This window comes from Scardinius erythrophthalmus (assembly GCF_964197995.2).
Source record: "Scardinius erythrophthalmus genome assembly, contig: HAP1_SCAFFOLD_316, whole genome shotgun sequence".
NCBI lineage: Eukaryota > Metazoa > Chordata > Actinopteri > Cypriniformes > Leuciscidae > Scardinius > Scardinius erythrophthalmus.
Genome location: NW_028296295.1, coordinates 33,871 through 57,785, shown reverse-complemented (window position 1 = coordinate 57,785; position 23,915 = coordinate 33,871). Strand labels below are relative to the sequence as shown.

Here is a 23,915-nt window from a genome sequence, read left to right as displayed (position 1 = left end):
GTGAAAGCACCTGTGCTCTTCACAGATGTTGCAGGCAGCAGAACGTTCTCCACGGCGTCTCCAGACTCTTTCACATGCTCAGTGTGAACCTTCTTCATCTGTGAAGATCACAGGGCGCATATGTGACCGACGTGACAGAGTCTGGAGACGCCGTGGAGAACGTTCTGCTGCCTGCAACATCTGTGAAGAGCACAGGGCGCCAGTGGCGAATTGTGAAAAGCACTGTGAAAGCACCTGCTTTCATCTGTGAAGAGCACAGGGTGCCAGTGACGAATTTGCCAATCTTGGGTGTTCTCTGGCAAATGCCAAACGTCCTGCGCGGTGCTGGGCTGTAAGCACAACCCCCACATGTGGACGTCGGGCCCTCGTACCACCCTCATGGAGTCGGTTTCTGACTGTTTGAGCAGACACATGCACATGTGGCCTGCTGGAGGTCATTTGGCAGGGCTCTGGCAGTGCTCCTCCTTGCACAAAGGCGGAGGTAGCGTGTACTGCTGCTGGGTTGTTGCCCTCCTACGGCCTCCTCCACGTCTCCTGATGTCCTGGCCTGTCTCCTGGTAGCGCCTCCATGCTCTGGACACTACGCTGACAGACACAGCAAACCTTCTTGCCACAGCTTGCATTGATGTGCCGTCGTGGATGAGCTGCACTACCTGAGCCACTTGTGTGGGTTGTAGACTCCGTCTCATGCTACCACTAGAGTGAAAGCACCGCCAGCATTCAAGAGTGACCAAAACATCAGCCAGGAAGCACAGGAGCTGAGAAGTGGTCTGTGGTCACCACCTGCAGAACCACTCCTTTATTGGGGGTGTCTTGCTAATTGCCTATAATTTCCACCTGTTGTCTATTCCATTTGCCCAACAGCATGTGAAATTGATTGTCAATCAGTGTTGCATCCTAAATGGACAGTTTGATTCCACAGAAGTGTGATTGACTTGGAGTTACATTGTGATTAAGTGTTCCCTATATTTTTTGAGCAGTGTATTAGGAAATTTTCATTTTGGGGTGAACTAATCCTTTAAAGAGAAAGACAACATCAAAAGATTAGTCAATTCATGAAAGTGCTAAAATATTTGTACAATAATTCTTACACACAGTATTTCATTGCCACAAAGATATCACCATCAACTGTATATATATCAAGGGCATTAAAATCTAGCTCTGCCCCAGGCTGTATCACAGTCCATTCCAGGTCAAATTTGACTGAATAAGCATAAAAGTGCTGGCTAAAATACTTTGGATATATCAGTTTTCCACAAAAAACCCATGTAGTGTCCACATTAAAAATGTATTTCATTTGGAAAAAAAGAGGAATTCTCTCACCATGCAACACATCCAAAACAAAAACATCTTGTGTGGCATACTTGACATTGTTAACGGTTACTTCTGAAACACGTTGAATAACTTTATCTTCACTAAAAGAAACATCAGTAAAATATTGCTCTAGAGCACACTGGAGAGTAAGTGGTAAAGAACAAAATGGAGTGCTAGTACTGCTTCTTGGTACCTTCTCAAAATCATCTAAGAAATTATTTGAAGAAAACTCCCAGCATTGTTTTAACTGGTGGCGGTTGCTCAGAGTGGAAGCTATATTAATGAAATTACGACAATTACTTGCAATATTCTTAAAATATTGGTGTTTGCCTTCAAACCTCATGCACCAGAGAGAACGAAGAGGCCCAAACATTGAAATTAATCTAGAATAATGAATTAAATAATGGCACTTCGGTGTAATAACATTTCCAAATACAGCTTTCAACTCTGTCAAAAATTCTTGCACAAGTACATCTAAAAGAGGAAGGTTCTCTCTTCTCACCGTTGGAGCTAGAACAATATCTACAATTTCTCGGCACAACAGGTACACACGCCAATATTGACACTCAGGAGGTATACGATGTGCGATCAAAAAAGGAATAAGTCTAAAAAGGCACCATTTCTGAGATGCCGAGCCCACAATGCCTCCTTTTTGTAGTAATCTTTCAGACAACTGTACTGGCTTATTTGCTCTATCATTTTGACCTATTGTCATTCTCTGCAGCTCTTCGTTCACCTCTTGTATGCTAATATGTTTCTCTTTATGAGCTTGGCACAGGACAAGTTTCAAAACTAAAGGTATGACACCCTCTAACATGTCATGCATTATGTCTGGAGGTAAGGACTTCGTAACATCAAAATAAGGAAGCACATTAAACGGACAACTACACTGTACCCCATATGTTACTCTACTGTCAGGATTTTGCTGGATACATTCCAGGTGATACCGGTGAACGTCAGATGTTCTTAAAACATAACTATCTTCCTGAAATTTCTCTTTTATATCTGTATATGTTCCCATACAATGTCTACAAACTCTTCCTGAGTTAAATGACATACTGTATCCTCCAATCATGTGAGCTGAAAGGTTATCACCTGAAATGGTAGCTAGGGCTGCATGGACATTCTGCTCAACCCCACCAACAGTGAGGGTGAACCCATCTGTTGAGAGCACTTTAAGATCATCTAGCAGTGGCTTTAGGATAACTTCTAAGCCACACTCCTTTAAATAGGAATAGCGCACCAGTAATGCTAAATGAATATGCTTCACTTGAGACCTGTACCTTCCATGTACATTACCTACAGTGTAGTAGAAGGCGCACAGTTTGTGTTTTGTTTTCTTTGATCCCAAAGGATTTACTACCTCAAATTCATCCTCATAAAAATGCAGTCGTAATGCATTTGGATATTCTCTAAAGAAAGGATGCTCTTTATAGTACAATCCATCACTAAAGTCAGTTAAGACCTGTTCATCTTCAATATTTACAGACACTATGTCATCCCATACATCCTCATGAGAACAATATTTTTTTAAAACATCAGAAATGGGAACATAGGAGAAGCTACCTATTTTATGTCCTGTAGACCCTCTTAAAGTGTATTGAACTGGTTCAGTCAAGTCTAACATTGACTTACAGTATTCTTTCAATTTGAACTGAGAAGAGAACTCTTTTGATGCTTCCTCAAAAAAATCATTGGACTGTAAAACCTGCTGAAGTTCAGGACATCCTTTGACATCAAAACCATTTTCTTTAAGATGATAAGATACAAATTCATCGTAATTCTCCTTAAAAAAACAAAATAAAAAGTTTACATCACTAAGAATTTCCTGCTGAACTGATTCTGGTAAATTGTTTTTTTCCCTGCATTTTAGGATGAAGCTACAAAGATTATTTTTAAAGTTATATAAAAGTGTGTCCATACAAGGGGGGGTTTGGACATCTGCATCATCACACATAACATGCTCATGTTCATCTTCAGAAGCAGGGTTTTCACTAGCAGGCTCCTCACTAGCAGGCTCCTCACTAGCAGGTAAAATACAAGCTCTATGTTTTCTATAAACATGACATCTGAAAGATGGGTAACTAGAAAAAGTGGATTGGCAGTCATTGAGTCCACATGTGATCGAGAAGCCTGCCTCATGGGCATGAGTTAGTCCCACATGTTGGACCAACTTCATAAGAGTGAAAGTTTTTCTTTGGCACTTAGGGCACTGGTGTAAACGTGGGTGTAAACGAGGCATTTAGAAGAGGTGGTTTATAACTCTGGTTACAGTCGTCGGCAGAGGCCGGTCTCCCTTCACATTAATTTTCGCAATACATCGCTGGAGAAATGTCAGAGTGTTCTTGTTTTTGGGTTGGTATTCAAGATTGAAAACAAAATATGAATAAAACGAGGAGATCATGGCTTCCTCTACCTTCATGCCTTCACACACCTCGACCCTGTCTACCTTCAGGGAACAGGAGCTTCGTCCCTCAAATGTGGACTTCCAGTCTTCTTGGGTCACCTGGACAATTGGGTATGGTGTGTTGTGTTCACCCTGAAGAATACAGCAAAGTAGACAGGGATGCAAACACATGTTTGGTAAAAGAAAAAGAGATAGTCGATCCGATCCGATCCTATCCTATCATTCCTCCCCCCCCCCCCCCCCCAAAAAAGAAAAAAAATACAAAACACTAGAGTGCTAGAGATCCATACCTCTCCCATCATAATGTGATGATCCACACTCTCTTTAAAAATGATTGGCAGGAGGATTAGTGCCGCTCTGAAGTCCATTCCTAGAAGAGAATCATGAAAAATCGATACTTTATTCATCCTGAAGGAAATTTTAGGCATCCAGTAGCTTATACAAACACAAAATCTGATTATCATCTCAAAATGCACTTTGTCTACTGATTTGTGTGAGTACACTCATAATAAGCGTTTTGTAAGTACCTGGTAGATCCTCGGTAAGCGCTTCTTCTCTGGCCTCCAAGTACTGTTTGACTAGTGGAGATTTTCCTTGAGCCAGGGCAAGTACTTTGGGAACAATCTGGTTAAAGCCATCAGTGAAGCTAATGCTCGCTGTGGAGTGGATACGACCCACCTCCTCCAACAGCTGCAGAAAGACAAAGACAAGTAAGCACCTGACCATGAGGGAAAGGGGATTACAGAGTATTTTAACATGCTATGGGGGGGTTAAGAGAATGCGAAGTGGAGTATAATTCTAGACTATACTAGCTCTGTTTAAACAAACCATGTTTACAAAGTCAAGACTTATTTAAATGTTTTTATAAAGGTCTTGTTGTTCTAGGGTACATCTAACTTTTAACACTTACTCCTGAGGGTGTCTTTAAGAAGGGATATTTCTTCACAGTGTCCTCAACACTCATTCCTTCTGCAATCTCCTTTTGCCTCCATGCTAAAGTTCTCTGCATTAGGTCGCGTACAATCACAGTGTCTGGCTGCGCCTTGCTGTATTGTGTTTGCAGAATCTTAACATGACCAGCGATTGAAGATGCATCTTCCCCAAGAACATCAAGTTCCTATTGACCAAAATAGTAACAGAACAGAAAAATTAAAAAAAGGATCAGGCCAGGGGAGTGTGGGACAGAGACTGAGAGATCTGACTTCTGTATTCTAAGAGAGGGGGAAAAAAGAGAGGAGGAGAGGTGAGTGAAAGAAAGAGACAGGCAGGGGGGGGTATGTTTAGCTGAGACTAGGGCTGTTGCGATAACCGCAATATTGCAGTACCGCGCTACTGACAAGCCAACCGCAGAGGAATGCAAGTAATCGCAGCACACCGCAATATTCGCATTTTCTTTTTTCATAAGGCAATAATACCCTTCTTGTTTTGAACTTCGCTCACATATATTGAATGTTAAATAAGTTAATAATGATAACGAGACTTTTTTTATCATGGTGATTTGTACAGAGGCTTTGTGAATTTGCACTTAAGCCTAAATAGACCGACGAATGATCGACGGATTGCGTGCGATTACCTGCGTCTGTCTATGAGGTAAAGTCATATAGATTTGTGAAAAGGTTGCTGTGTCCAAGGAAAGCGAAATATGTTGAATATGTCCCTGGCATCAGTGACAGCGCTGGTCAGCATTCCACAGCGTGAGGAAGCCGCAGGAAACAAAAATCAGAAAGCCACACATTAAATCGCATCAGCTTCAGCGTTACCCATGCGACGCGGTAAGCTGAGCCTTGAAAAGTGGAGCTCAAAGTTAAAAATAAAGTAACACCTTGTTTCATCACTATCTTTAAATGAATCAGCGTTTTTGAACGTGTTCGTTGAACGAACGGTTATATGAATCAAAGACAGGCTGTTCCCACTGTAACTGCGTGCTGAGTGACAGCCTTTCAATGCGCAGATAGACACTGTTTAGTTTCGGTTACATTACTGAAAATGTACTAGTTTTTGTGCATGCTGACCACATCATAACACTTATTTATATAGCAACAAATAAATATAAATAAATCAAATAAATAAATAAATAAATGGCACATCGCGCTATTGAGCCACTCAAAATTACCGCAAGGGAAATTCCTTCACCACGACAGCCCTAGCTGAGACAAGAAATTAGGTAAGGATACGACCTTACAGTTCGACCCTTACCACGGCTTGTGCACATGTGACTAATCAACTCCCCACCCCCTTTCCCTCCCTTGTTTGACAATCAAACAACAAAAATTATTTAAATCCAACTCACTGATCGTGGCTTGGTTCTCAGAGAGGTGTTTGCACTCTCAGCATCAGGTAGCTTGGACTTCGTTCCATGGGCAAACTTCTCTTTGATCAGTTTCACTTCATCATTTTGGACAAGTGGAGCACGTTCGGTCTTGAATTTGCGTTTCAGCGACATGTGCCAGGTATGCTTATTTCAACAACAAAAATAAATCCAAATTACTCAACAAAACCTCTCACTTTGGATGAACAAAGCTAGTCCCATGGAGTTACAATGGAAGCGTCCATACGCCAAAAGACCGTTTCACAGTTTATATGTGCAATATGACCACTCACCTGCAGCAGGTCGCGGAATCAAGGCTCAAATGTGTGTCCATATACAGTAGCCTATAGGCTATATTCACCAGCTCCACTACTTCCTGAAAGTAAAACTGCATCTACCATTTCCTGTCCTATACTATTGGAATAAGTGACCAGGACATACCTGATTAATCAATTGTACAACTGACTGGATATTAACTAATTAATTATCCCACCTCATTGGTGGAGGTCTGGAGGAAGCTTTGAGGTAAACATTTGTGCTTTTATTCAGAGACCTGCTGCAGGTGAGTGGTCACATTGCTCCTATAAACGGGGAAACGGTCGATTGGTATATGGACGCTTCCATTGTCACTCCAGAGACTTAATACACACATATTAGGATGAAGGATAGGACTACAACAAAGCTAGCTAGACAACAATGACTTTCAGAGTTCATTCACATGGTTTAATATTTATCATGGAGTACATTAAGCAAAGCTACTTACATAGCCATTTCCCGTAACATCCTTCAGGAATGGGTATTTCCGGATTAATGCCTGGGCTACCTTGACATACTCTGTGTGAGTGGGATACCTAGAACAGAAACCAGTAAAAGTAAATGATTAGTGATAGATATAGCATCTGGATTGGATTGGTGAATGGACAAGTCCAGCAGAAACAGTGCCAACAAAAGACAGAATGAGCAGCAAGAGACAAAAAACAAGACACACAACACACACACGGGACAAAGAATACAGCCAGTAGTACTTACATAGTATACATGGCAACAGTCTCATGCAATACTCGTATTATTTTGTGCCTGTATTGTGGAACTCTCTGGACCTCCTCTTTGGCATCCAGCTTTGCTTGAAGCTCTTTAGGGAATGATGGGAGGACATAAACATCAGGCAGTCTCCCAAAGGACTGAGAACTAGTTTTACAAGAAAAAATAAAGACAATTTACGTCTGTTAGTTCGTTATAGTAAGTACTACGGTAGCCGAGAGGCCCTCACGGCCACTTTAAAGTACAATGATTTGTTTCGATTTCTTTAAAACAGGTAAGTATAAGAGCTTAATAAAAGAGAGTTGGTGTTGCAGTTGAATGAAACTCAACACTTACCTCGTAGCAGCATCAACATCTAGCACTTGAAATGTAATAGTGTGGATCTCCTCTGTGTCCATGTCCTCTGTAAGAATAAATAATTATATTGCCTTCATATAGCAGAGATACAATTAAATTAAATATCTATATTGTAATTATAAAATTACATTTAAAAAATATTAAATAACTCGTTTCATGAAATTAGATTTTGGTCATCCTAACCAGAATTGTTAAAGGTTAGCAAATGTTAACATGATTGATAATGTCAATGGCATGCAATTATTATTATTTTATTTTAAGGGGAAGGAATGGTCAAAAAGAAGAATTTTTTCAAATGAATTTAAAAAACAATGAATTGTAAGTTCTGTCATATTTTTCAATTACTACTACTACTGATTTAGTTTTTTTCCCCATGGTATCGATATTGAGGTATTTAGTCTGGTATCATATCGAAGTCACAATTTTGGTATTGTGACAACACTACTTCATAAATCACCTTTCCATTAGGGCTGGGCGATATATGGCCAAAAAAAATAAAAAATCAGTCGATATCGATAATTATCACGATAAAAGTCAAATCTTTATTTCTTTCAAGTTTAAGGCAGATTTTTGCTCCTAAGTGACAGTTGTAGAAACCAGAGCGTTAATTGTGGTTTTAAACTACTCTATTGTCAGAACATATCATTTTTTTTTTTTATGTAATACTGACTTTTCTGATTCTGAGTTTTATTTAACTTAACCATTGGTCATCCAGTATCACGCATTTAGATCATGACTACCACAGATGAAACCAGGCATAGCCTGTAGCACCTCACTATCATGGCAAAATGTAACATTATGGTTTCTACATACCTGCCAACCTTGAAATTATTTTTTGCGTACCGACGGGGTGGGGGGGGGGGGTGGGGGTGTGGACGACGACGGCGACGACGACACACATGCATTATATTGCATTGCATAAAATGTGTGCTGGTCAACTAGTCTAAAATTAAGAAACCACTATAAAACTGTAAAAAAAAAAAAGATAGGCTACTTAATTTATTATTCCAATATCCAAATATGATACTAAATAACACAGGGAAAAGGGCTTCTATTTGTGACGTGGTCTTTGCATTTGAACATTGCGCATTTTAAACAGGACACGCATTAGCTGAATAAATGTTAGCCAAAACATTATAGGAAACAGTTGACAATAAATAGACAGGAGTCCAATAATAGCATAACGAATCACTTATTCTAAAAAGAATATCAAGTATACCGGTAAGTTAGATACTTGAATACTTAAATCCGACACATGGGTTTCTCGGCGACGTCATCACTGCTTGCGCACGCAACCAAGAGGCAAAAGACCCGCGGTCTTCGTACCGGAGTAAAGGGTTTAAGCTAGTAGCAAAGTGGTTTTGTTGTCGCTAAGTCAAAATGCCAAGGAGTTGTTGCGTAATTTATTTACATGCAGGCCTATCTGTTGTGTTTTATCTGCTCATTTAAATTATACGTGTTGTAAGTAATTCCAAATCTAGGCGAATGGAAGAGTGGGACAGAAGGAGGAAGTTGTATGTTATATTCTTTCTATTCATAATTTGACGAGCTGCACATGACCACATAGCACGTATATAGTTGTATGCATCAAGGGATTTGTACGCTCTAATCATTTCTCTTGTATACACACTTGGTGTCTGAATAAGATAATTATATATATCAGGCCATACAATTGCTGGCCACCTCTTGTCATCCACAATCCAAAGATCGTCATGTATTGCGCAGGGATCCGGTAAGATCTCACCATTGCTGAGATTAAGTTTTTTAATATTTATATATAGATTATAATCGCCACGGTCGGAGGTACTAATGGCTTCTCACATAATCCATCGTCAAATCTTTGATTTACAGTAAAGTAACGTTATATGTGTCATGAAATGTTGCAGGTCGTAAAGTAACGTAAACAAAGTTCACTTATATAAAAGCAAATTCGGGGTCTAGAGATGCTGCACTGCTAACATTGGCTATTACATTACTAACTTAGTCTAACATAATAATTCATACATGCATCACATTATGTCCGGATTTTGATTCGTAAACAGTTGGACGTTTTAAATATGAGACACAAACAAACAGATCCAACTCTGAAATTGCAGTTTATTATTGAGTCAACAAGAAATTACAAACAATGCGAAATCTACGTTAATTACAATGTTCTTTTACAGAACTCGGCATAACAGATAGCGGTTTTCTGCCTCCTGGATGCGCGCGCATCCGGTATAGTTTGTATACAAGAAACCCGTGTATAAGGGCTGTTAAAACGTTCGTCATTTAACGAATTTTAAAAACAAGGATGGATAATACAAAATGCTTTCTGGCATTTTCACAGAAAAAAACAAAAAACAAGCAAGAACAAAATTTAAACTTAGCCCGTCAAATTTAATTTTACAATTATCTTCTCTCTGTGCGCGCGTCCGTGTTTGTGAGAGAGCTCGCGCAGCACTGATACAACGGTACTTTTTAATCCATAACTAACACGCTAGTTTTCATACAAAATAAATATGTAACATAATTAGGTACTTTAGTTATTATTAACACAATAACGTAACACATGAAGGCTACGTTTCTTAGCACTGAGAATTAATTAATAAACGCCTGTTTCTCCAGACTCGCGCTTATCCGTAATCCACAAATGATCACATCACTTTCATAATCACGAAGCCATAGCGATTTCAAGTTTATTAAGATTTATTGTTCAGTATTTCTTGAGCATTTTATTATTTGCGTGGCTGAATGATGTCTTCCTCTTTTTCTGAGTGACCATGAAGAACGGAGTATTAGTAAGATAATCCATGCGATCCGTGTGATCATCGAATCCATAGGATTAGGTTAACTCAGTACAATATTTCAACTTTCCATATCGAGCCCAGCCCAGCCCGTTTACCTTCAGGAGTCAGATGTACAGTGACTACTGTAACGTTACTGTCCTCGCTTATGAAATCAGTCAGACTGCGGGCCGCGGGAGTAGAAGAAGGCGGATCGAGCGGGATTCTTTATTGGTGTCGATTTTCAGTCTCTTTTTAATGATAGGCCTTACGCATCTGTCAATCATCCCCGCTTGCTATTTGGGGAATGAATCCAGCGCTATGATTGGTCGAACTCTTCTTCTTTTGCTGTTGCTTGATTTGAGGACTGCGCGTGCAGAGGCGTCACCAGGTTTTTGCGTAGTTTAGACTAACAAATCGTACCAGCGTACTTTGATGTCAAAATGCGTATCCGCTACGCAAAATGCGTACAGGTTGGCAGGTCTGTTTCTATGGTATTTGTATGAAAAACAGTAGCCAGTAAATACATTAGCTTATATACTTATATACATTAAATAGCTTTATACATTAAATACTGTAATTATATTCCATTAGTCCTTTAATACATTGTCTACATTAATAATATAATACAATTCAATATGTATATCCCACTTTTCATGGTGCAGTTAATATTACTAGGCTAATGTTACAGTAAATCCATGGTAAATGATGGGAATTTGTAGACGGAAAATGACTATCGTTGCGCAGTGTTTCTCCTGTTTGTCAGCGCTGTTTCATCTGCCTTTACATTGTGTTCCTTTTCACTGGATTTCGTGACCGAGACCGATCAGAGTAAACGCATCGGCTCTACTGAGCTCACGCTGCCGTTTGGACATTGAGCCGAGCGGATAAATGGTCCGTGTGGCGCGCGGTTCAAATGAGTTTCGTTACGCTTTTGGAACGCAAAAACGTTATCGAACATTTATCGACCTCTTGATATCGTTTTATCGAGAAAAATTATATCACGATAATTATCGCTATCGTTTTATCGCCCAGCCCTACTCTCCATTAATAACATTGAAGTGCTGTGGGGTGGGGTGGGGTGGGGTGGGGTGGGGTGGGGGGGGGGCTACCTGTGCTGTGAGTAGCCGTTACGGGACAGTCTCTACCCATGTTGGGTTGTGTGTTCCTTTGAGTGGGACAGGCCTCTCTGTGTCCAGGCTCTTGCATCTTTCGTACTATTTGAAGGAACTTGGCCTGCTTTTTGAACGAGCCTTTAAATAGATGGTCCAGCATTGAGTCAGTTAAGCCCAGGTGTACCGTCTCTCCATCCACTTCATTTTCTATTAAGTAAAAAGTAAATTTTCTATTAATAAATAGCACATTGGAATTTGATCATTACTCATGCATTATGGGTATATACACAGTAACTGGTTGTCCACATTTCAGAAATTCCCACAGATTTCATTTGTTCCGTAGAGCAGTGTTTCTCAAATATTGGTAGTGTACCCCTAGGGATACTTTGGAGTACGTGAATTTTTTTGCAAAAATACTGATTTAAAAATACATCATGCATAATTCCTACAATAATTATACTATATTAATGAATGAATTAAGTGATGGATTCTACATTTGAAAAAAAAAAAACATTTAAATGTTTTTTTTTGTTTTTGTTTAAAAAGGCTGTTTGTATTCTTCCTCTTTAAAAAAAGTCCTACCAAAAATGTTTTGCACTGGTTAGGGGATACTTGGCTTAAAAAAGCAATTCAAAGGGGGTAAGTTACAATGTTGAAAAACGTTTAAGAAACACTGCTATAGAGAAGACCCGGGAATAGGCTAGTTGCGCGTGGCCGCCATTTTGGATTTCGGATCAGCGAGTGTGTCGCATTACGCCGGTGCATTTAATTGCCACTCGCTCGTGTGATAGTAATATGGATCTTAGAAGTATTTTAAGTGATAATTGATTCTATAAACAACTATAAAAGATACATTTCGGCTTTATCCGGCTACCTGCACCGGGCGTAACGCGAAACTGGAAGTGTCTAACCGCACACTCGCTGATCCGATGTCCAAAATGGCGGCCACATGCAACTAGTCTATTCTAACGTGCACAACATAGCCGCCATCTTCTAACGTTAAACTGAGTTCCACGTGCACAAATGGAATCGAACATCATCCAACATCTTCAACATATAAATATACAATACCCGTACACTAAACACCTACACAATTGATTATCTACATAGCTGCAGCACTATTTGGACATCAACTTAACTTTAACTCAACTTTTCTGTATGAGGAACTCGAGCTAACGAGCCAACTCTAAGCTGGCAAACGTTAGCTAGGTCAGCTAATATTATGCTTTTTTCTTTACAATCTTTACAACTAGCTAACGAACGTTAGTGGAAACTTACAAATAAGTCCCGATATAAATGTTAGTTCGATCTAACTGTAACTTAGCTAACGTGCAGCCAACTTTAATCAGCAAGTGTCACTTAAATGTAACTTTACGTTAGCTAACGACAGTACTCACCTCTGAATTTCTGCACTTCAATCTCTGTCATAGTTAAACCATCTTCTTTTAAAGTTTGGATCAGCTCATCTGATGATAAAGTTGGCAGGGCCATTGTTGAGCTGCAAAGGGTCCTGCAGGCTCCAGCGACTGACAGTGAGTGAAAGAAAGAGGCGTCAAGTGACCGCTGACGTAGAACGCGAATAACGGCGCGAAAAAAACAGCCAGTCATAATATTAGACAGACCAACAACAGGACAATTTTAACAATTTTCGCCATCTTATTCATCACTAAATTCACTTATGAGAACGTTTTAGGCGAGAAAAGAACTGTTTAGATTTCGAATATAGGCAGTCTTGTGAAAATTGATGCCAAATTGACAATTTGCTTAAAAGTTTTCGGAGTTGAGAAGCTCAATGTGAGGTGACAGCCAGCAGGCGCCTGCCCCAGCCGCTAGCTCGTCGCTCGGCCAGTCCTGCTCAGAGACCCCGCTGTGAGCTGGAGGTCTCGCAGACCGGTCTCGTCAATAAAAGGCTTTTATTTCGCCGCTGAAGATTAGTTTGTTTACATGCTGCTCTTGTAAACACTCAAATTCCATTCATGCCATTGACATCCAAGTTCACCCTATACTCATGACGTCACATACATACTCACTATCAGTGAAACAGCATGAAATAAACTTATCACAGAATTAATGAATAAAGGAAAACATAAAACATGCAGAATAACACTATACTCGGTACTTTATCTCCACATTTTTATCTCTGCATAACTCGCGGCGCGCGGGCGCTAATCACACCAGGTTTGCTAACAATGTTCGCAGCACAGATCGTTAACACTATAGTTTACAGACTCAACAGTCTCATATACATAAGAAATAATACAATTAACAGTCCTTCTTATGAAGATCTAAAACAATGATGGTGTACATTTTATACATTCGTTACCTGTAAAGGATGATATTAATTAATGATGCGACCATCAGCTTTGCTTTATCTTGAATGAAACGTATCGCGAGAAGAACTCCTTCTCTAAATGCACGCAAGCCGCGCCCACGCACACACAACCAAGCACACACATCTATCTTAACTATAATAATATATTATTGAATTAATTCGAACCAATAGTGCTTATAGAACCCACAATATATGCAACAATTATTTAAATGAAAACAATAATGATAATAATTATAAAAATCGAGTATAAATCTGTAAATAATCCCTTAGCAGAAACGAATGAAAATACTTACGAAACTTGATAGTGATAATAATTATGCACTTATCACAGAGGATTATTCAGCATACCACATTTACAAATTATGACAAAGGCTCTATCAGTCTTAGAAAAGGCACACATAAGTAGCTGCTACCCCAGAGGATTGTGTACCCTGTAACTTGAAAAGTACTTCTTAGTACCCCACATGAAGTGTACCCTTTGACTTGAATAAGGTACTTTTTTGTACCCTGCAGGATGTGTACCCAAAAGGTACTTCTAAGTACCCAATGGGAACACGATAGGACCTTTAATGGTACATTTGTGAATGTTGTACCTTAACTATTACTTTATATGACAATGTACCTTTTCAAAGGGTACATATATGTACCTTTCACCATGCATATTTCATTGTGTACCCCTTTTCTTTGGAAAGGTACTTTTTGGTACTCAGCTGAATACATGTTTGTTCCTTTGCTGGCACATTTGTGAAATTTGTACCTTAAAGTACTTAATTGTACCCTCACTGTACCTTTATTTCTGAGAGTGTATGGGGGCAGCAGAGACACCTTGCAGATGATGTATCCAATCCCCAAGCCCAAAAGCCTGGCCCGTTAAACTAACACCCTTTGCTGTGGAGAGCCACACAGTAAGCGAGGGGTCACCTGGCTCTATGGTTCAAGGAACTAGCCCAGAAATCTATAAACAATTGGTGGGTCAATGTCCAGTCACTGTTGTGAAGATGGGGGGTGTTGAAATAAATAGTTTGATTGACACTGGCTCTATGGTTTCCATGATAACTGAGAGTTTTTTTAAACAGCACATCGTTGGAAAGGATGTAGACACATTGAAGGACTGTGGTTGGCTGGTGTTAAAAGCAGCAAATGGCCTTGATATCCCATATGTGGGTTATCTGGAGCTAGATATTAATATCCTTGACCAAATTCTTCCAAAACAGGGGGTGTTGGTGGTGAAAGACACATTTGATACAGAGACGAGGGAAAGAAAGAAACAGGTTCCTGGTTTAATTGGTATGAATGTAATTCAAAATTGTCATGAGCTTTTGAAGCAACAATTTGGGTCTCAATATTCGAAAAGTCCTATGATGCAGCAATGTGAAACTTCTTTGAAACAGGCTTTGGAAATGTGTCAATTGTACGATACACAAAATCAGTCTTTCGTGAAACTGTTGGCCCAAAGTCCAGTCAAGGTGCCAGCAGGTACGCTTCAATTGGTTTGTGCAGCGAGTGGGTACACTAGACTCATGCCAAAGGAGTCTTTGCTTTTAGAGCCTCTGATAGAGAGTGAGGGGAGTTTACCAGCAGACCTTTTAATGATAGGTTCAATAGTGTCCCCAGAAAAAGGGCAATTGTTGGTCCCAATTATGAATGTGGGAACTAGGGATGTTATTTTGTACCCACATGTTCGACTAGCGTCTGTTCATAGGGCTGAAGTGGTGGTCAGTGGAGGGGATCTTGATATTCAGTTTACCCCGGTACAGGAAGAACAAAATTGTACGGTTTTTATTGAGCAGAGTAATGTGTCACAGTCAGGGGTAACAGCTGCTCAACAAGTTCAGGCACTTAATTTTCCTTTGTTGAGTGTGGAGCATGAAGGGAAGGCCAGGAGGTTATTGAATAAATATGCTTCTGTGTTTGTTGAAGGAAGTGGGGATTTGGGCTATACTGATTTGATTGAACATCAGATCCCAGTGGTAGATGAGGCTCCAGTTTGTCAAAGATATAGAAGGTTGCCCCCTACTCAATATGAGGAGGTTAAAGCTCACATTAAATTACTTTTAGAGCAAAAGGTAATTAGGGAAAGCTGTAGCCCATATTCCTCACCGATTGTGATTGTAAAGAAGGATGGATCAATTCGGATGTGTGTGGATTATAGGCAATTAAATGCAAAAACAAGAAGAGATTCATATCCACTGCCTAGAATCGAAGAATCCTTAGATGCGTTGAGTGGAGCGTGTTGGTTTTCCACCCTGGACCTGGCAAGCGGATACAATCAAGTGGCAGTGGCAGAAAAGGATAAACAAAAGACTGCTTTTTGTACGCCGTTTGGCCTGTTTGAATATAATCGTTTACCATATGGTTTGTCCAATGGGCCAAGTACTTTCCAACGTCTGATGGAACGTATATTCAGTGATGAAAGTTTTCAGTCAGTACTCTTGTATTTGGACGATGTGATTGTGTTTTCATCAACAGTAGAGCAACACCTGGAGAGATTGGAGAAAGTCTTGCAACGATTTCAGCATCATGGTCTCAAAGTTAAGCTCAGTAAATGCTGTTTTTTCCAACAGGAGGTACGTTACCTGGGTCATGTCATTGCTGGTGAGGGGGTGGCGACAGACCCTGAGAAGATTCAAGCAGTAGCAGAATGGGCGAAACCTCAGACAGCAAAAGAGCTTAGATCTTTTTTGGGATTTGCAAGCTATTATAGGCGGTTAGTGCAAGGATTCGCTAGGATTGCAGCACCATTACATCAGCTGGCTGCTGTTGGGGAAATGCCACAGGGTAAGAAGCAAAAGAAAAGAGTATATTTGACTGGTGAAAAATTCAGACAGAGGTGGGATGACAAATGTGAAGAAGCTTTCCAAACACTGAAAAGGAAATTAACATCTGCTCCTGTGTTAGCTTATGCTGACTTCACTAAGCCTTTTCTTCTCGAAATAGATGCCAGCCATACAGGACTCCGAGCGGTGCTCTCCCAGGACGTGGGAGGTAAGCGGAGGCCAGTGGCCTATGCGAGTAGAGGTTTGAGGGAGTCTGAACGTAATATGGACAATTATAGTACAATGAAGCTGGAGTTTCTCGCCCTGAAGTGGGCAGTAACCGAGAAATTTCGGGACTATTTAATTGGGAATAAGTTTACAGTGTTTACAGATAATAACCCTCTGAGTCATTTGAAGACTGCCAAATTGGGGGCTGTGGAGCAGCGATGGGCTTCGCAATTGGCCATGTTCGATTTTGAGATTTTGTACCGTCCTGGGAAGAAGAATGGAAATGCCGATGCCTTGTCCCGTCAAAAGTCAGCAGGAGCACGACAGCTGGCCGTGTCAGAGAGAGTTACCCCCACATTCAGGGGTGGTGGTGGACTGGAGGAGGGAGACACGGGGAGTATTTTGCCACAATCTGTAACTACAGTGGATGTTGTTTCTGTTTTCCCTGAATTTCAGGCACAGGATCTGCAGAGCTGGCAAGAACAGGATCCTGTTATTTCCCGGTTGAAGTTTTATTGGAGTAAGGGGGAAGGGCCAGGTAAGAAAGAGAGAAAAGAGGAGTCAAAAGATGCACTGGAGCTGTCAGTGGGATAGACAGTGGGATAAAGTGGAAGATCATGAAGGCATCTTTTATAGAGTCATTGCAGATGCTGGAGGGGGCTGGGTAAAACAGCTTCTCTTACCCCAAGTCTTAAAGTAGGAAGTTCTTGGTCAGCTGCATGACCATCAAGGTCATCAGGGGATTGACCGGACGTTTAAGCTAGTACGTCAACGCTTTTATTGGCCCGGAATGTACCAGGATGTTCAGGAGTTCTGCAAACATTGTCTTCGATGTATTGTGTCTAAGGATGTTCAGCCTAAAGTAAAAACGGTGATGAATAGCATTCAAGCATCTAAACCTTTGGAGGTGGTGGCATTGGATTTTACGTTGCTAGAACGTTCCCAGAGGGGAAGAGAAAATGTGCTGGTCATAACGGATGTATTTTCTAAATTCACAGTAGCCGTACCTACAGCTGATCAGAGGGCCATAACAGTGGCAAAGGTGTTGGTCAAGGAGTGGATTCATCGATACGGAGTTCCAGCCCGGATTCATTCCGACCAAGGACGATGCTTTGAGGCTGAAGTTGTGTAGAATGTATGGCATACAGAAGAGCCGAACAACAGCATTTCACCCCCAAGGTAACGGGCAGTGTGAACGTTTCAATAGAACTTTACATGATCTCCTCAGGGCCCTTCCTTCCGAAAAGAAAAAAAGATGGGATGAGTACTTGCATGAAGTATTGTTTGCATATAATACTACTGAAAATGCTACGACTGGATTTTCCCCTTTCTTTTTAATGTTTGGCAGGAGCCCCGATCTCCCAATTGACCATTTGTTGAGGGGTGGTACAAGGGAAAAGAGAGGAGGAGGTATGGTGGAGACCTGGGTGATCGAGCATCAGCACAAACTGCAACAGGCTTATAGGCTGACACAGAGACGGTTGCAGAGTATGGCCAAGCAGAGACAAAGACAACAAGGGGTAATCCAGGATGCCAGCTTGAATCCAGGGGATTTGGTCTACCTGCGTAATCGCAGAGTGAGAGGAAGAAATAAAATCCAGGATGTTTGGGAGGATTTGCCTCACTGTGTGTTGGAAAGATTGGACCCGGACAAGGCAGTGTATAAGGTAGTTCCAGTGAATCAATCTCGTCCACCAAAGAATGTGCATCGTTTGGAGCTACGCCGCTGTGGACCTCTGCAGAAGGAGCCTGTATGGTCAAGGGAGCATCAAGGGGCAGACTCAAGTACAAGCATGGTACCGTCTGAGTCTGAGTCTGAGGAGGATTGGGAGGAGCTCCGCGTGGTGGTACCAGAGAATCTGTCTTCAGGGGTTGAAAGGAGTGTAGAAGAAGTATCTTCCAGAGATGACGAGAAATCAATAACCACTGGGACAGACTCTACTGTACGACGCTCCCAGAGGGCCACAGCGGGGCAGCACAGTAATCCCTTTAGAGAGCCACGATCAGTGCAGGCTATGGAAGCTGCAGCAATCCCCACAGGGTTAAATGATGGCTTAAGACCCCCTTCTAGCGAAGTTGAAGCAATGGAGACAGTCTTAGATCTCTTGCTGCAAGTGATGCATGAATTAAAAAGAGTAAGAGGTGGTTAATGGTGTTTTTTTAAAGATTTTGTCAGGAAATGTATATGGTGAATCATCGGGACGATGATTTGACAAGTGGGGGGTGGATGTGACATTGAGCTCTGGTTAAACGGGGTGGGGGGAGGAACTGTGCATGTATTTAAGGGGGTTTAGCACGGACTGATTTAAGTGATGCACCAAACTCATGCGGTGAAGACGCCACATAAATACGGCGCTGGGAATGAATTGGGTGAGTAATGTGTGTGTATATATAGTCATTGTGCGGGGGGTTCAAGTAATAAAGGGAATGGTGTGCAGGTGTTTTAAAAAAATATGTATTTATAGATCGCAAGCGCTCCCGAGAACCCCGGTAACCAGAGCAGCCTGGGTGTAAAATGGGTGTTTTAAAGGTATGATGTGTTTGTTTACTGAAAGGTTTAAATTCTTTTTGTATTATGATTATTATTTGAATTTAAGTGATGTATGTGAATTGATTTATTTTTGTTTGTTTGTAACAGATTGCCTCGGTTTTGATTTAATTTGTCCTAATTTTTGTTGAACAATTTGGTTGGTTATTCAGAATTGGTTTATTTTGAGTTGTTTGGTTTTTTTTCTTTAAAGATTGCTGTCTGTGTCATGCCTTCCTAAATGAGGGTGGATATTTAAACTAGATTTTAAAGCCTTTGTATCAATAAAAGGAGTATTTATTAGGACCTTTTTGGTTCCTTGTGATTAATGAAAGCACCCACACAACACAATGGTAGAAAGATCACAACCTATGATCTTTGAAGCAGACCGCACTATATTACAAATCTGACTTTTCTGCTGGACTGTGGAGCTGCCAAACCACACTATATTGAGAAAGTCAGGACGCTTTCAATCACAGCTCTATAAAACCTGGACATACTTCAAACGTTTTCAGCTGTCTTAAAAAACACAGTCTCCGATGTCAGTCAATATATTATAATAATTAAAGACTGGGCTGGATAATTTGGCCAATAAGGGATTCATTTTGTGTTAATTTGTTGTTGCTGCTGTTTATGAGATTCCCACAGAATAACTGTGCACACAAAAGACTAAGTCTCGCTGTATCGCTCAGGCTGCACTGCAGTGTCTATTCACAGGCACGATCCCACTACTGATCGGCACAGGGACTTTGACCTGCTACGTCTCACCCCTCCTTAGACGACCTGGTGGTCCCCGGCTCCCCCAGGAGCACCATATCGATACCAAACTTAGTGCGGACACCCGATCGACATAGTCCACTGCAGTCCAGAACCCCTGAGCTCAAGTGATCCTCCAGCCTCAGCCTCCCAGTATCTTGGATTACAGGCGCACGCCACTGCACCCGGCGAGAGCTGCGAGAATCAGTGCTGATACTGAATCTAGTGGCTCACAGCGACATCTAGTGTATGAAAACACAAAACTAGGGAACGATTAGGCAGGGTGAACAAAATATTTTTACAATCTCTTTGGTAGCTAAGGTAAGTGGAACATTTTCTTCAAAAATACCTTTAAAAAAAAGCTAAATTAATTTAGCACAATACACTAAATTAATGTATAGCTGTTTAACCACATATAGGCCTTAGGCTGAGTTTTCCATCTACCATAAGAGTTGCCTATTTATCTTAATCTTTTCCAGTTAATTTTAATACATCGTTAACTTTTTTTTTTAAATAAAATGATCTAGTTTAACCAGTTAATCATTTGCCATCTATAGATTTTCAGCTGTTTGATCATTAAACATGTATTATAGGCTATTTGTAAAATATTGACATCTAAATTACATTTGTGATACAGTATGAAAAAATATAACATTGGTGTAAATTTATCTAACAGGGTAGCCATTAAGAACAATTGAGTAGGCTACTTTATTATAATAAATGAAGACTGGACTGGATCATTTCATTTGGTCAATATGAGTTTTATTTTGTGTTCATTTGCTGCTGCTGTTTATTAGATTCCACAGAATAACTGCACAAAAAGACTGAGTCTCGCTGTATCACTCAGGCTGCACTGCAGTGTCTATTCACAGGCGTGATCCCACTACTGATCGGCACAGGAACTTTGACCTGCTCCGTCTCCGACCTGGGCCGGTTCACCCCTCCCTAGACAACCTGGTGGTCCCGGGCTCCCCCAGGAGCACCATATCGATACCGAACTTAGTGCGGACACCCGATCGACATAGTCCAATGCAGCCCAGAACCCCTGAGCTCAAGTGATCCTCCAGCCTCAGCCTCCCAGTATCTTGGATTACAGGCGCGCGCCACTGCATCCGGCGAGAGCTGGGAGAACACAAACAGTTATATTTTTCAGGCAAGGTAAGCTAATGCGCATGTAGCTCGATCTGCAGACACTGCAAGGTACGCCGCAAATCTGAAATCTGTGACCTAGAGGTTTCTAGGCACTCTGTGTGGCTGGCCACATCTTTGCACAGTTGTGCCGTCTTAAAAAGAACAAGAAACACACACACAACATGAAAACTGTGTATAATAATTTGTAATGCTGTGATACTGTACTGTTACTGTTTTAATATCAAATGTCTGCCACTATATATGATGGCAAATTAGGATTCACCTCCAGAGGAATCAAAGAAACAGAGGCTGAAGTCTCACCTTCTCTTTGAACCAGCACTCCTGTTCTCTGCAGTGTTTGTCTATGATGGTCTTGTAATGACAACGGATGTCTTCCAAAACCTTGTTCAGGTCTTGCTGAGGAGCAGCATCCACTTCCACACACACTTTTGTATTTGTCAACTGACACAGTAGTGCTTCCACATCCTGTAACCACACATGACTCATGCATCAGGTCTTGACTATCTCATTTACACATGGCTCCTGAATTTTCATTTAATTAAGGAATTTCAATTGCAAGTTCTTTCTAAGCACACCTTACATTGCTCATGACTCAAGCTGTCAAGACCACTCACAGTTTAAGCTACAGGCAAGCTAACCTCCTTATAGTTCTTCTTCAAACACTCTCCTCCAGCAATCAGTCCAGTGGCGTAACTTTGTTTTAAAAAGTGGGTGGGACGGGTTTTTAAAAAAAAACCGGGGGGGGGGGGGATTTATGAATGCTAAATCATAAATCGATGTATGTACAATAACATTACGATGTCCAGCAATCGATTGAAATAGTGCATGGGTTTAATTTGTCGTTTAATGAGGTTTGATATATGTTGGTTTGGGTAAATCCGTTATAAAAATGTGTATATTGACATGGTCCAGTGGTAGAACTTTTGCCAAGCGTGTCAGAGGTTGTGGGTTCTAATCCGCACTCGTAGGCTATATTTTTATATCGTAGACTCGTAGGTTTTTTTTTTTTTTGTTGTTGTTTTTTTCATTAAAACCGATTATGTTTATCAGTGGTTGTATATGAGGCAAGCATACGTTTGTATGCATTTTGTTTTGTAATTTCACCGGAACGAATAGAGAGTCTCCACAACGGATTGAAGCACGCGTCCGAGTGAAGACTGTGCGCGAGCCACAAGAGAACACAGTATCCGCGCCTGTGTCTGTATCTGTATCTGTATCTGTATCTGATCGCAGCGGCAACGAGCACTTTGATCACTTGATTTCAAAAACAACACATTTCAGTGCTAGATCACACACACACATTATAAAAAATAATAATTTTAACCACTAGATGGCTATAGAGCTCCAGTATATGCTATTTGCTATTAGACTACCTGAAAGATATATTTTCACAAGTTGGATTCAGTTGGATTCATATCTAAATATTATAAAATCACAATTATAACAAAAATAAAATATTTTTGTCAAAGTTTAGCATTTTTTGTACCAAAAAACCCCCCAGTTTTTCAATAGCCTTACAAATGTCCCTGTGTGTGTATGCGTGTGTGTGTGTGTGTGTGTGTGTGTGTGTGTGTGTGTGTGTGTTTACATTTTCAATGTGTCAGTATCACCAATTTATTTTTGTGGTGGTACTGCATTTTGGATGATTTTATTTGACAAATTATAGCCTTACAAATGTTCCTGTGTGTGTGTGTGTGTGTGTGTGTGTGTGTGTGTGTGTGTGTGTGTGTGTGTGTGTGTGTGTGTGTGTTTACATTTTCAATGTGTCAGTATCACCAATTTATTTTTGCGGTGGTACTGCATTTTGGATGATTTTATTTGACAAATTATAGCCTTACAAATGTTCCTGTGTGTGTATGCGTGTGTGTGTGTGTGTGTGTGTGTGTGTGTGTGTGTGTGTGTGTGCGTGTGTGTGTGCGTGTGTGTGTGCGCGTGTGTGTGTGCGTGTGTGTGTGTGTGTGTGTGTGTGTGTGTGTGTTTACATTTTCAATGTGTCAGTATCACCAATTTATTTTTGCGGTGGTACTGCATTTTGGATGATTTTATTTGACAAATTATAGCCTTACAAATGTTCCTGTGTGTGTGTGTGTGTGTGTGTGTGTGTGTGTGTGTGTGTGTGTGTGTGTGTGTGTGCGTGTGTGTGTGTGTGTGTGTGTGTGTGTGTGTGTGTGTGTGTGTGTGTCTGTGTGTGTGTGTGTGTGTGTGTGTGTGTGTGTGTGTGTGTGCGTGCACATTTTTCAATGTGTCAGTGTCACCAATTTAGTTTTGTGGTGGTTCTGCATTTTGGATGATGTTATTTGACAAATTATAGCCTTACAAATGTTCCTGTGTGTGTGTGTGTGTGTGTGTGTGTGTGTGTGTGTGTGTGTGTGTGTGTGTGTGTGTGTGTGTGTGTGTGTGTGTGCGTGTGTGTGTGCGTGTGTGTGCACATTTTTCAATGTGTCAGTGTCACCAATTTATTTTTGTGGTGGTACTGCATTTAGGATGATTTTATTTTACAAATGATAAGAGAACAGTTTTTATAGTCTCAAAAATGTATTCCTCTATATGTGTGTGTGTGTGTGTGTGTGTGTGTGTGTGTGCGCTTGTTGTGAGCAAAATAATTCAGCATTGTGGATGCTTTTTGAATTGGTGGAAGTGTGCCACTTTATTTCTGTCATTTCTGTCGATGTGTTCTGTGTTGTTTCTGATTTTGATGATGAATTTTGTCTATTTTGATTGCGGGGTCTCCAGAGACCCCGAGGACCTCGAGTGTCACAAATTTTGTCACACTAACATAAAAACAGATATCATCCCACTTTATTTTTTTTTTTTGTAGATCTAGAAAGTGTTAAGAGCCGTAGAAGGTTTCATACCA

General features: G+C 40.8%; 1 protein-coding gene across 1 annotated transcript; it reads right to left on the bottom strand.

Annotated features, from left to right (window-relative positions):
- Positions 1-3,460: 3,460 nt before the first annotated feature.
- LOC308686486 (sterile alpha motif domain-containing protein 3-like) lies at positions 3,461-12,839 on the bottom strand. The gene is made up of 10 exons (XM_081394912.1): positions 12,705-12,839; positions 11,305-11,514; positions 7,407-7,473; positions 7,059-7,217; positions 6,793-6,880; positions 6,012-6,176; positions 4,632-4,838; positions 4,249-4,411; positions 4,012-4,091; positions 3,461-3,853 (listed from the first exon to the last, which is right to left on the bottom strand). Exons 1-10 carry the CDS (start codon positions 12,796-12,798, stop codon positions 3,557-3,559), a joined length of 1,530 nt encoding a protein of 509 aa, XP_081251038.1. The 5' UTR covers positions 12,799-12,839; the 3' UTR covers positions 3,461-3,556.
- Between the last annotated feature and the right edge of the window lie 11,076 nt (positions 12,840-23,915).